A 14,420-nucleotide genomic window follows, 5' to 3' on the forward strand; every position below is an offset into this window, starting at 1 on the left:
TGTTTTTTGTAATACGCGGAATGAGTGTTGTCCAGGTGTGCAATGCCTTTGGGGTTTGGATTTTAAATACATAAAAAGATGAATTGCACATAATTTGCTAAATACACATTCCCTAAATTGATTTTTGGCCTACACTATCCACTATGAATATTCAAACATACAAATATTCCACACGAAAAGTACTTGAATTTGATATGCTTTATCGCCATTATTATCCTTGGTAGCCTTATATCGGGGTATGTTGGTAGACATTTGGCATCTGACTTAACATTTAGCTGGGAACTTGTGGCACATTTGCCCATCATTCGCTCACTGGACGCAGAGTGGTTCGGACCTCAGATAATGGGTTACAGTGAACATCTTCAGTAACATCATTATCAGCAGCAGCATCCGTGCAAGGTAACTGCAACATGAGTAACCCTGTGTAGCCATGTCTGGTATTATTCGTGTTTGTTGCTTTATGTAAACATTGTAGTATTGATGCTAGACATGTTACGATTTCATTTTAAAATAGAATTCAAAGTGTTTCCTAAGAATTGTGATAAGAAAATATTTCTTCTGTTTTTATATGAATCTACAAGGCTAAAGTAAAATGGATTTGGATTATATAACTATGTTTGAGTTACATCAACATCAGGGAATGTGCATATTCAAGAGTCAAATGTTTGGAAATTGTACTCGAGTATCAAAGTAATGTTGTTATTTCTCGAAAAGTTAGTAAATCATTTACTGAATCACGATATGTAAAAACTGATATTTGATACGGGTATCAGACAAGACGATTCCTTAACACCAGCCGTATTTGTATCAGACAAGCTGGTATGTTAAACTCTATAATTTAGATAAGGTTATTGTCCTTATTAACTTGATGAATCTTATCACTAATACCGCCATCCCGACATCACCGAAGGTAGCATCAATACATTCCCAATAATGCCATTACCATGCTTCCTTCAGTAGAACTGTTAATGCCACCATCGTGTTAAGGGTTAAACGCCGCTTCTAACAGTACTTCAGTTATATAACGGTATATGTGCCAGGGATATGTGAGGTAAGCCCGAAATGACGCTTGTCCTAGATATGTACAACTATGCGACCCACAAATGCGGGTATGATGATAACCACACGAGACTCATAATCTGGGCGACTGTGGGATTCGAATCTATAATTTCCTTAGGTGTCATCACCGATCTTCAGTGATCCATTCATATAATTGTTACCGCCATTTTGCCTTTTACGCTCAATGGAATCTGTTTCTGTGATTAATTGAGACTGGTTATGCGCTGTCGTTGACCTTCTATACTTAGTGTATTCATTAACTACATGATGACCTTCGGATGTGGATCTCATTAAAATCAGACCTTAGTTCTCGCTACCGCTAAACAAAGATCTGAAGACATCCCATTAGGGGTCACGTCAGGACGACCTTTCATCTGACCAGTCAGAGCGTCGTTTACCAGATTATGAAAGTGACAGTCGGAAGGTGATTTCGAATCATGCAACCTCGAAAACTTCAACAGAGGGTATTCCGAACGATAGTTATGGGTTTAACTACTGAATCCATACAATCTAGACCATGTATTAGTCATTCCAGAATGTTCTTTTGTTTAGCGGTAGCGAGAACTAAGATCTGATTTTAATGAGATTGTTCGGTTGTGTTTTCGTCATCTTGGCTGCGGTAACGCACATCACTCTAGCAGCACGGCAGAGCATCGTGTCTACGTGTCTGCTAGCATCCACCATCGTTTATACATCTGCATTCATACAGAAGCTGCACGTCGGCTATTCTAGTTACTGAGAATATGTACCTTCAGCGCTGATACCACACGTTTCCGTAGCTTGCAGAAAGACATAATTATATAATGAAGTGAGGCACTGACATGGATTCTTCCTCTAGGTTCCAGGGGGTATTGTTTATACGTGAAACCTTCAGCATCGGAATAGTGACATGGGGATCCAATAGGAAATAATATAGGTGGGAATAGTAATATGTGGTCTCGATATAACTGCATCGTCATCACTTTTATAATAATTATCACAATTACTTGAATGCCGATTTCTTCTGTGATCTAGTGGTAGAGAGTCTGACCGGAGAGCGGGGGTTCGATACCAAAAGACTTTAGAAGATGGTACTTGTTGTTACCCTTCCTGGTGCTCGGCAAAACAAGGACTGGTCGGCTCGGAGTCGGTTTACTGTGTCTGAGTGGGGTATTGATGTTAAACTGCGGCATGGTATCACAGTTGGCTAGCACTATATAATCGGCACACACACACACATACACACACACACACACACATGTGTTCATCCAGATATTAACAAATACATGACGCACGCGACATTCACTATATAATCACTGTAGTGGAATTGTTTGAGGAATGAACAGTTCAAAACCATCGAGATGACCGGAGTTTCGAGAGTGAAGTGAACGAAAGTATCCGGGGAGAACCAGGGTGCCGAGTCAACAGTGTTGGACGGTAGTTATTTGTTATGTGCCAGTAAGTAAGTTCCTCCGAAAGAAGTAAAGGGTTAAATAAGGGAGACAGGGGCCACAAGAGGTCGTTTTGCGTTGTTGGATAGATGAGTTTAGACATGACCTTGACATTTCTATTCTGTTTGCAGGTTGAAGTGATATAGGAAAATAAATAGCCAACATGGAACCAGTAGAAAATGGCGAAGCAGTCCGAGACATGGGCGCGAACCGTCAGTTCACTGACCCTGACTTTGACACGACTGGTAAGTTTGTTTGTTTGTTTGTTTGTTTGTTTGTTTGTTTGTTTGTTGCATAACGCAATATTCCAGCTGACAGGGGTCTGTAATTAATCGAGTCTGGACCAGACAATCCCTTGATTAACATCATGGGCTTCGATCTACGCAATTGGGATACGATGACATGCATCAACCAAGTCATCGAGCCTGACAGACCGCCTCTTACAAGTATGGTCGCTATTTACGACAAGCAAGACCTATTACCCACCCGGATCTCCACGGGTGAAGTGGAAAGTAAATACTGCAGAGGTGTAATATATGGCTAAAATCTAAAAAAGCTGACTTTTACACAAGCGGTAAGGAAATAGATTGACAATGAGAAAATAAAACTTATTATGTAAGTATGAGAAAAAAAGCTTATTATAGATGTATGACACTGAGTAGGTCTGTCGATGTAGGTTTGTTCACGTGACAGCCTCATGAATGTAGCATGAATAGTGGTTGATAAAGCTTACTTTGAACTGCACGTGTGACGTGAACTGGTGATGCATAACACAAGATGAGATAAGCCAAGCTAAATATAACACCTTATAACGTGATATGCATACTGTGCAATGAGACACATTCAATCATTCCAGCCTTGCTGCTCCAGGTTTAGCAACGTTTTTGTCGTGAGAAGAAATAAGGGTCGCGAATTAATCATGGTATCATTCTTGACCATGAGTCCTCTGCTTGAGTTAAATAGTTTGGTGTAGGTGAAACGTTTCCACATGTGTTTTGTCTGCTCTCTGTGAAGGTTTGCTTCTTTAGTGTTGTGACGAGACTATATGTAATAAGACTCAATCCAAACAGAATGTAGACGCTTCACTAGATCCAGTTCTGTCTGTGAACATACGAGTTACTTTAACTATAAAGAAGCTTTCAGGGCCTTTTATTGTGACCATACGTTTGTGTTTATGTCTACAGAAAATCCTGTAACTAAATACAGATTTATTCAAGAAATCGACATCAATACTACCCTTGAAACATTCTACTTCTACATTCTACTTGTTATTTGTCTCCTGTGTCATGTCATTTTGACCAAGATCATTTGTAAAACTGGTCCGGCCTCAGAACACACTCAGAAGTCATCGGCCGTTTGCGGACTGTTCATCCCATTCCGCCGTCTTGGTTTAGTTTGACTTCTGTCGTGATGTAGTCAGACGGTTTCGTAAGTCTCCGCCACGCTCTCCCCAGAGCACGCCATAAGCACCTATTCTCGTGTCGAGAAGAAGAAACGACGTCATTCTATAATAACGCTAACAGGACAGTTTCACTGAAATTCCAACAAATGTCACATCATTTACTTTACACAACGCGAAAGAGTAATTCACCTAAATGATTTAACGCTGTAACCAGTACGTTTCACTGTCAAGATGACACAGTGATAAATCGCCGGCTAGTCAGTGCATAAACCTCCTAAATATTCACGTATGACTACGCCATCCCGTGTCGATAACCTCTCAGACTTCACGCCGTGGTTAATGACGTGCCTACCGTTACCCTTGGCCGACCAGACGACACTAATCTCGAACCCAGATCTCTCAAGCTTGCAGCAGAGGTTTGGTTCGAGGATACCCAGCACGTGTGTATATATCTGTTCGGAACGCAGTTTTGTACGGGGAGTATTTTCTGCACTGCAGTGACTAGCTGTATATCTCCTTCAGAGTATAGCAAGTCATGGCAGGCGGAAAGAAGTGAGGTCATCATCAAAAATAATTTTCTTTATTTCTGTTGTTTTCACTCATGACAGACAATGGTCCTGTAAGTGCCGCCAGACAGAACCTAATTAAAGCCCATCATTAGTCTGCATATATAACATGTACGAAACGAAATCAAATTATACACTTTATTCCTAATATATATCATGATTACGATATATAAACACAAAAAGGTAATACTCTCTTTCTCATTCTTAGAAGCGTTGGGACCTTGTTTTAATTGTAAGGAAAACACCAATTATGAATGTTGTGTCAAACGATTTTTGTGAAGAATCACTAAACATCGGGAAACCTATAACGTATTGGGAACATTAGACAAGTTCAACTTACTGGCTTAATGCATCGATAACACTATCTATCTTGTGGAAATTCAAAACGGAACATGTCAATTCACAATGAAACTGGTCATACACGTGATAACGTCATGAACACAAATTGGGGTATGGATACGACGCAATATAGATGCACATTGGTATTACTTGGTGTGGAAAATGATACTAAATACACCTTCCAAGACAGCATGATTCAGATGAGCACAAGGACGACAGTGAAAGTACAGTAAATTACACCGTTTACTAACTGTTTAAATGTTGGGCAGGTCGTGCGGTAACGTGTTGTACTGGCTCTGTTTCTGTACGTAAAGGCACAACTCCAACCAATCAGCACACGTGAATAAGTGTTCTTCGACGGGTTGTGTCCCTTTGTGTATTTTGTCTTAACATGAACAAGAAACAACGATATACGTCGCATCGTGGTCATTTCCACCTATATATCTACACGTATAGCTGTTTGTTTGGATACGTTTAAGAATGATCACACTTTGCAACATAAAGACAAAAGCATCATAATTTGGATTGTAGGATTTATAAATTACACATCGTATTACCCACTAGTGTCATAAACATCTCTACACCGTGATCAAGGGTGAAATGTTAAAGCAGGTGAATAACACATATAGATTCCGTTATAGTCCATTCTCAAGCATGAGTCTATACGTCATGGCTGGTACCACAGGTCACTGCATACAGGTTAACAGTTCATGGCAAAATAGTTAAAACTCACATGGGGTTTTGGTAAACGCATGAAATAGGGACTTCCGACTGCAATCGACGGTAATAACCCACCTTACATGCTGATACAAAATCTGTTATAAATTGTGACCCTTGTCTAACAGACACTGTGTCCCAGTAAGGGTAATCATTAACGGATATGGTGACACACATGATTGCACTGGAGTTCGTAGTCATACAACGTAAGTTTTGAATGACTTGACTTAACCTTGCTTAGCCTGCCAATTGACCCCGAGTCTTGTCCCTGTTTAGAAATCCTTACCATTTCTATGATAAAGGCCTAGTTACATTTCGTTTTCTTTTCTTGAAGTATTTCGTCATGTTCTGTATTCTCCATTTAACTTGAAGCAGAGTCCATATAAAAGATTTCGCTTAAAGGCAGGCATCGAACGCGTCTTACGGCGTTTAATTTCTAAGCAACGTTAAATCAATCACGAGCTCTCCTTCAAGTTCTGCTTAAATAATACTTCATCGCAGATGATTGTCCCCTTTATATGTTTTTTTTCTTCATTTGTCTTCTTCTTCCTTTCTTCTTTTCAAACCTTATTCCTCTTCTCCATCTACGATCAAAAGATTCTTCCCACACTCCCCATCATCTTAGCACTGGAAACGTGACTACAGTGCACTAAATCATGATAATTCTAAAGTTGTTTTAACAATCTAAAAACCTACTTTTGACATACACCTGTTCTGTTTCAGTTGCTGATCATCGTCATCAGTATATAGGTCTGCGCCTTCCACACAAGCCCAAACGCCCGGGGCGAAGTCACAGGCGAACAAGGGGAGAGTACAAAGTCAATGACGCAGCATCTCCAAGTGAGGACCGCTAAATATTTTTTTCTCATTTCGGTTTTGTGTGATAGCTTTGCCTAAACTGACGCTGTTATTTTTATACAAGTGTATGCTTACTTTGACTAATAGTTGAATATCTAGTTTTATGCTTTGCTGACAGAATTACTATCTTAAATACTTGTACATATCTCTAGAATTTTTGTACGCCATTTCCAGATTCTCTCCAAATTAGCTCAAGGATTTGGTGTGGCCTTTTTCTCGTGTTATTATGATACTGATATTTATTGATCTGTCGATCTTTGCGTCCTTCATTCTCTGTTATGATACCACTACCTCTTCCGTCTGTTTCCACCTGCAAAATTGCAAGGTTCCTTAAATTATCCTACTCTGTCTTTTATCCGCTTACTCTCGAACTTGCAGATGAGGATGTATATATTCCACCACAAGGTAATCGGGCTGGGTTATCACTTTATATCTCTATCTAACAATGCCACGTTTGTGAACACTCGTATATCCTCGGCAATACGACTAGATGCCGGAAATGTACGAGTATTGGCGAATGTAAAGTTCGATGATACTCACTTTACGAGAAATCATCACTAACCTCATTGGAGAATTGGTTGGTTGTGGGATATTGTTCATTCTGACCTATATCTATTGTTTGTTTACGGTGTAGCATCTTAGTTGGTCGCTTATGTGAATATTATGTTGTCATATTGTCTGTTGTTGCTCATATATTTTGATGTAGGATATTTGGAGTGGATAAGGGGAGAATGAGAAACAACATTATTTTAAACGTGTTAAATGATTAAAAACAACAAACAATTTCCTACTTGTGAGCGCTGGTACAACATTGTAATGGATGATGTGTTTAAAAATATCAATTATGTTCGGGAGGAAGTCATTTTGTTGCAGCTTTTTGTGAAAGGCATGTATATGTTGTGTGTTGGCGATTAGGTGTCCCTGGCAGTGTGGGTTCGAATCCCGGACGGGACACGACCCAAAAGAGTACAAGAAAATGTACTTACTAAGAAAGTGTTACCTAAAATATAACATTTGCTGCATGTACATGTTGGCTAATACGATGTCATAACATTACTATCAACATATTCACTTACAACCTTTTAAACTAGATATACGGAACACTTATATTCAATGTCACCACGCCATCATCCATTTTAACGTCGCATCACATTTTATCATAAAACCACACATAATCACTCATAAAATCAACCAATCCATCTTACTCGATTTATCAAGAACCGACGTTTCTTATGGCGACCTGCATTTGTTAAGTATTATATTCCGACATTACTGAATTGCGTGAGTTGGTCCAGATATTCTCAACAACGATATTGATGACTCTGATTTACCAGCGATGTCGTCAAGGACTTACTACAATCGCGAAATACCTTACTTTGGCACAGCCTTGCAATTATCGTATCTACTTTCGCTTTGTGCATGTGGGCCATGCAGGTTCTTATCACCACTGACTTGAGTGGAGTAGGGTGTTTGATTCGTATTATATTTGCATTCTTATTATATTTGATTTCTTTTATCTCAATTATCCAATGACGAATTGTCCTCCCGTTGTCACCACATTTGATTCTTCTTTCCGCTCTGTTGTAAGCATTGCCATCAACTCTGATGTTTAGAAATTGAGAAAACTGATTCCACTCTTGATCTCGTCTGCTCTTCTTGCAGCGTCCTTGACCCCGAGCGAGCAGATTCACCATCTGCTGGACGAGGTGACCGACGACGCCCACCAGACGCACGATGTGTTCTGCCAGATGGACAATCTGTACACACTGGCGGGGGAGAGTGAGTGGCGGGAAATGGCCAGGTCAGCAGACGACAATAGTCATTATATACCCAAATGTTTTAAAATCCTATTTTCATGGTAATGACAGGTTTTCAGTGTATTGATAGTTTTCAATGTCGGATTCACAGACAAAGTTAACATCAGAAAACAAACATAATGCAATTTGGTGGCATCAGAATGTAAATCTGAAAACTCAAAAGTTATTAATATTATTAAAACAAAATATGATTCATCAATACATTTCGATAATTGATACCTCGGCCCCGTTCCACAAATCGATCGTAACTCCCATACTTAAATATAGACTTACGACTGTCGTAGCACAACGATCAATTTGTTGAACGAGGCCCTGAAAGTCTGTTGACTTTGTGTAATTCCTATGTCTTAATAACAAGACCGCCACGGTAAAATTTAAGTTTCAGCGGTTTGGAATCCCACCTGAGACACCCTCCTAGGTAACGGTGGTAATGTTATGTTACAGATGGGTGAAATACGAGGAGGACGTGGAGGAGGGTGGGGAGCGGTGGTCTAAACCCCACGTGGCCTCACTATCACTCCACTCCCTGTTCGAGCTGAGGAGCAGCCTCATGAGCGGATGTGTTACCCTGGAGATGGACGCCTACCACATCACACAAGTAGCAGGTACTTACCCCCGTACAGTGCAACCTCACTAGTCCGAACCATGCCACAAAAACTTGAAAGCTCAATTATTTTTTATCTCTTTAAGTAGGACTGTAGTTTATCTGGACGATTTGGAGTTTACGGTCTGGATAAACGACACAGCGGTAATGACGAGTATTTTGTCATTCCGAATTTAGGATTTTCCGAATGATACCCTTTTGAATATGTGTTCGACTCTTTGCGTTCTAAATATATTTGAATATATCAGTAGGATAGTATAGTATCACTCACTTAAATTATTTTAAATCAAGATTTAATAAAAAAATATTTCAAATATCGAAGGCACTTTAAGGCATGCCCAAAGACCCCAAGAACATACGTCGAGATATCAGTTTTTCGAGACAACAGATGAGTCCACATGAACACAATGCCGATATGATTCTGCTTGTACCATGCCGTTACATAAACGAGATAGTGAGATAATGTCGAGTAAGCAGGTTCCATTGTACTTCGATATAAGGGTTGTTAAATTCATGCCGCTGTAAGGATCCCTTGGAGTTCGATACGTCCTTGTATATGTATATGTTCTTGTTCTAGACCTCCTGTTGGACAACCTGATTGCGTCCAAGCTGTTGGAGGAGGATTTGCGGGACGACATCCGCAACGCCATGTTGAGCCCTCATATATTTCAACACACGAAGCGTCGGAGGGCGTCGCAGGCAGACATAGACAACGCCCCTTTCCTTCGCCGGCTGTCTATGAGGAGGAGCATGTCCGACAAGTCCAGGAACATGTCCATTAAAGGACGAGGTATTGCCCTTATAGTGACATATACGTCTCAATTACGTACATATACATGTGAGAGAGTATAAAAAAATGTTTAATGCGAGTTTGAACAGTGAGTGAGTATGGATTTCGACGCTTTTAGCAATATTCCTGCAATATCACGGCGGGGAAACCAGAAATAAGCTTCACACATTGTATCCATGTGCGGAATCAAACCCGGGTCTTTGGCGTGACGAACGAACGCTTTAACCACTAGGCTTCCCCACCTCCCCCAGTTTGAACAGTATTTCAGTTATATCCATGATCAATCATTTGGGGCAATTTAGAACCAATCAAGCACGAGGAGCAGACTGGGTAGTATCATTGTTCAAACATCCTCCCATCACGCCGAAGACAGGTTCGATTCCCCATTTTGGTACAATGAGTGAAGCCACTTCTTATTACCCAGTAATATGGCTTGACTATTGCCAAAAGCTGCGCCAAATTCACTCACTCTATACTCACATTAGACAAAAAATGCATGGCCTTGCAGATGTTGTTTGTTTGTGGTTTAACGCCGCACAATATTCCAGCAAAATGACGGCGGTCTCTAAATAATCGAGTCTAGACCAGAAAATCCAGTGATTGGAATCATGAGCATCGATCTACGCAATTTAGATACGATGACATCCATCACCCAAGTCTGATAGCCTGACCACCCTATCCCTTTAGTCGCATCTTACGACAAGCATGGGTTGCTGAAGACAAATTCTAACCCTGATCTTCACGAGTGGCTTGCATATTACACTGACATCACCTGATTCCAATCCTCACCTGTTTGTTTTACCGAGGTGGTTTCATTGCAGACTCAATGGCCAACTCGAGGAATATGTCTATGAAGAGGAACCCCAATAGTAACCCCAACTTTGAGAACGCGAACGGAGACCTGACGGAATCTCCTTCTTCAGGAAAGGTAGGGAGCGCAGTGACTGATGGGATCTGCCCTTCAGACAGTTATCGTTGATGAGTCTGAAGGGTACCGTGGATAACCACAGTATGCTCTTTGTCAAGATAGCGATATGTGTTTGTTCAACGTTTATTCCACGTCTTATCTGTAAGATGAAAAATGTGAAATTTAGAAACATCCTTCTCTCGTTGAGGTGCCGAGACATCGAAAATTCACTGTCTTCTATGACTCTACTCACAATTAATAGCATAGTAACCCACATGTTGTTCTAAACTATGTTGTAACATTTCTGTGTTCTCATTTTCTTCAACATGTCGATGCTTCTGTGTCATATTAAAGAAAATGAGATCATGCCATTTTGAGCTGGTTTGCGGTTTTCTTGGAAGAAATGAGAAGAACATAAGTAATAGAATTAAACTGCCAACTGCGAAAGACTTTAATCTTGCTACTGTTGTTGTTTTCAGCTGAATCAGCAATTCATGAGGAAGATCCCCGAGGGGGCCGAGGCCGCCAACATCATGGTGGGTGAGATCGAGGGCCTCAAGTACCAGGTGGTGGCTCTGGTGAGACTGATAGAAGGGAGGTCTCTAGGTGACCTCACCGAGGTCCCCATCCCAACCCGGTTCCTCTTCTTCTTCTTCGGGCCGCCAGGCAGTCAGGCGAAGAACATAGAGATCGGCAGAGCCATCTCGACCATCATGGTAGATCAGGTAGGTGACGTTCATCTCCTGGTTTGTTTCTGTGTTGGACCAGACAAATATGTCACTGATTGTATGAGCAACGAAATATGTCGCAGCGCTCTCAGTTCGTGCTTTTGTTAGGGAGCCATACGGCTCCTTACGTGAATATTTTAGGAGCCAGACTGAGAATATGAGACAGGACACGTGTTTGAACAGGTTTCATTGGAGGAGGGACATATGTTTGCAGGGGCTTCCTTGTGTAAAGTCTCAAGATAGGTATTCAATTGTTTTAGATAGGTACACTAAGTTATAATGTAAATATTTCCTTTTGACGCAATATCATTTATGTTCATGCAAATGCAACAGGGTACAACATACCCTAGGTATTTATGATACCCCCGTAATTGTATTAACTGATTTGTCACAGCTGTGGTGTTTATGCAGGTGTTCTGGATGTCGTTTGTCACAGCTGTGGTGTTTATTCAGGTGTTCTGGATGTCGTTTGTCACAGCTGTGGTGTTTATGCAGGTGTCCTGGATATCGTTTGTCATAGCTGTGGTGTTTATGCAGGTGTCCTGGATGTCGTTTGTCATAGCTGTGGTGTTTATGCAGGTGTTCTGGATATCGTTTGTCACAGCTGTGGTGTTTATGCAGGTGTTCTGGATGTCGTTTGTCATAGCTGTGGTGTTTATGCAGGTGTTCTGGATATCGTTTGTCACAGCTGTGGTGTTTATGCAGGTGTTCTGGATATCGTTTGTCACAGCTGTGGTGTTTATGCAGGTGTTCTGGATATCGTTTGTCACAGCTGTGGTGTTTATGCAGGTGTTCTGGATATCGTTTGTCACAGCTGTGGTGTTTATGCAGGTGTTCTGGATATCGTTTGTCACAGCTGTGGTGTTTATGCAGGTGTTCCGGGAGGTGGCATACAAGGCCAGGAACCGCCAGGACATTCTGGCCGGAGTGGATGAGTTCCTTGACCAGGTCACCGCACTGCCCCCTGGCGAGTGGGACCCCAAGATTAGGATAGAACCTCCCCAGAGTGTCCCATCACAGGTAAGTGATGACATGCTTTAAAAACAGATACGCACTGTTGGAGACATATCCTCAAAGTGAACCCAAATTGATACTTTCTTTCTTGTAGAACTTGGAACTATAGTTGAAAACAGACAGACCGGCCTTGAATAATGGTTTTAATCTCCTTTTACGTACACGCTAATATAACGGGGATGTGAGGTGAGGTGAGGTGAGGTGAGGTGAAATTGGGTTTAACGTCGCGTCCAAGATTTTTACACTTATATAGCGACGTGCATGCACTTGTGTGTGTGTGTGTTTGTGTGGCTGCTTGTACTAGTCCGGACTGATGCCGATTTATAGTGCTAGCTCACTGAGATACCATGCCACAGTTTAACATGAATATCCCACTCAGACACAGTATACTGACTCCGAGCCGACCAGTCCTTGTTTTAGCCCCTTAATGCCGAGCGCCAGACAGGGTAACAGCAGGTACCATCTTTTAACGTCTTTTGGTATGACGCGGCCGGGGATAAAACCCCGGATCTTCCGCTCTCCGGGAGGACGCTCTACCACTAGACCACGGAGGCGGTCTAACGTGGAATTGACAATGGTGTCGTAGAATCAGAAGAGACTATCTTGATACAACATCTGACTATTATAGAATATGCAGTCAAAACGTTTTCTGTTCCCGAATAGGAACCCAGAAAAGTTCCAAAACCTATCGAACCGGAAGAACCAGAGGAGGAAGAGAGTCACTGTGATCCGACTCTCCAGAGGAGTGGGAGGTAAGCATGGCAATACGCACATGGTGTCAGTAATACAAAGTAATTATTCAGCAATGGTCCAAGGATAAAACATGGGGTGTTTGCTTTCAGTCTTATCATTATACAATAGGGATAGACAAAATTAAAGGCGCTATTCTTGTAGTTCGCTTGAAATGAAAGGTGAGCGAGTGAATAGTGTTTTATGCTGTAGTCGACAGCTTTTCGGGAGTCAAAAAGGCCGATCGAAGGTGTATTTGTGCACTGTTTTTATCTTAAAATCCTGAAAAAAATGTTTGGGTAAAATACCTACTCATGTTTAAATATTAGAATAAAAAGCTTCCTTAAAGCCTCTCAGCCTTTTCGACACATTTTAACCTTAATGTATTTGATGTTGTTATAAGTTTCAGGCATGCAACCGTTGAAAACAAGTCTACGGCTTATTCATTCTGATAACTTAATGATTTGAAAATGATTCTCTCATTTCTTAAAATAAGCATATGACGTGGTTATGTGTTATGTCTAGGTTGTTCGGGGGCATGATCGCAGACATCAAGCGTAAACTGCCCTGGTATGGCAGCGACTTCACGGACTGCTTCCACATACAGTGCGTGGCCTCAGTCATCTTCTTGTACCTGGCAACCCTCACCCCTAACGTTACATTTGGAGGCCTGCTCGGACAGGCTACAGATCAGTACATGGTAAGCGAGAAATAAGATAGGAACGTATGTTTCAATTCTAACAAAAAACATGGAGTTACAGTAAACTACGGTTATAACGAACTCAAAGGGACTACTAATTTGAGTTCGTTATAACCGTAGTTCGTTATAAGCATATATACAGCATATCTACAGCAAATAGTTGTGACCAAAAAAGTTATAAGCGTGTTCGCTATTACCGTAGTATTGTATTAATAAGTTAATAAATGGAAGTTAATAAATGGAAGAGTTAAGTGTATTATACATGTATTTGTTAAAAACAACAACGCTGTTTGCTTTGATTATCAACGTTTAGGACATTAGTCATTACCATATGTAATAAGATACATCGTAATCAGTGATTAAAGTAAGTATGCACATAAATATTTTGTTTACTGATCAAATTCTTTGACGATTTGATATATTGGAGGAATAATAATAAAATTTAACTTGAACAACAGGATCCCATTAAAGTGACTGGGTGCACATTAGACACACCCACAAGGTGTAGTAAGCGTTGAACTGGTTGAATGGGACTTTACACCGCCTTTAGGAATATCCGAGGGTGCCGTCGTATAAGGCAATCTTAGCGCTAAGGGGATCGTAACAATCATACCTTAACATAGACTTACGACAGTCGTAGTGCTAAGGTTATTTTGTACCACGGCACCGAGGAATACTATCAGTATAATTCATGTCGTGACGGTTTGTCTGGATCTTGAGCATGACATTCAAAGGGGTAAACTACAGTGTTACCCCAAGG

General features: G+C 41.0%; 1 protein-coding gene across 3 annotated transcripts in view; it reads left to right on the plus strand.

Moving 5' to 3' along the window:
* Positions 1–14,420, plus strand: part of LOC139465735 (electroneutral sodium bicarbonate exchanger 1-like) — a 47,895-nt gene that overhangs the window by 20,233 nt on the left and 13,242 nt on the right. For 2 of the 3 annotated variants that reach the window (XM_071247566.1, XM_071247565.1), the window contains exons 2-12: positions 2,621–2,734; positions 6,237–6,353; positions 6,750–6,776; positions 8,034–8,172; positions 8,633–8,793; positions 9,370–9,582; positions 10,404–10,510; positions 10,969–11,214; positions 12,091–12,237; positions 12,895–12,983; positions 13,486–13,660. In XM_071247566.1, coding sequence (XP_071103667.1) covers positions 2,653–2,734; positions 6,237–6,353; positions 6,750–6,776; positions 8,034–8,172; positions 8,633–8,793; positions 9,370–9,582; positions 10,404–10,510; positions 10,969–11,214; positions 12,091–12,237; positions 12,895–12,983; positions 13,486–13,660 — 1,503 coding nt within the window. In that variant the 5' untranslated portion in view covers positions 2,621–2,652. The remainder of the gene's footprint in view (positions 1–2,620; positions 2,735–6,236; positions 6,354–6,749; positions 6,777–8,033; positions 8,173–8,632; positions 8,794–9,369; positions 9,583–10,403; positions 10,511–10,968; positions 11,215–12,090; positions 12,238–12,894; positions 12,984–13,485; positions 13,661–14,420) is intronic. The other variant, XM_071247567.1, reaches the window with a different exon arrangement.

The sequence above is a fragment of the Haliotis cracherodii genome, unplaced genomic scaffold, assembly GCF_022045235.1.
Source record: "Haliotis cracherodii isolate W230 unplaced genomic scaffold, xgHalCrac1.p SCAF_18, whole genome shotgun sequence".
Taxonomy (NCBI): domain Eukaryota; kingdom Metazoa; phylum Mollusca; class Gastropoda; order Lepetellida; family Haliotidae; genus Haliotis; species Haliotis cracherodii.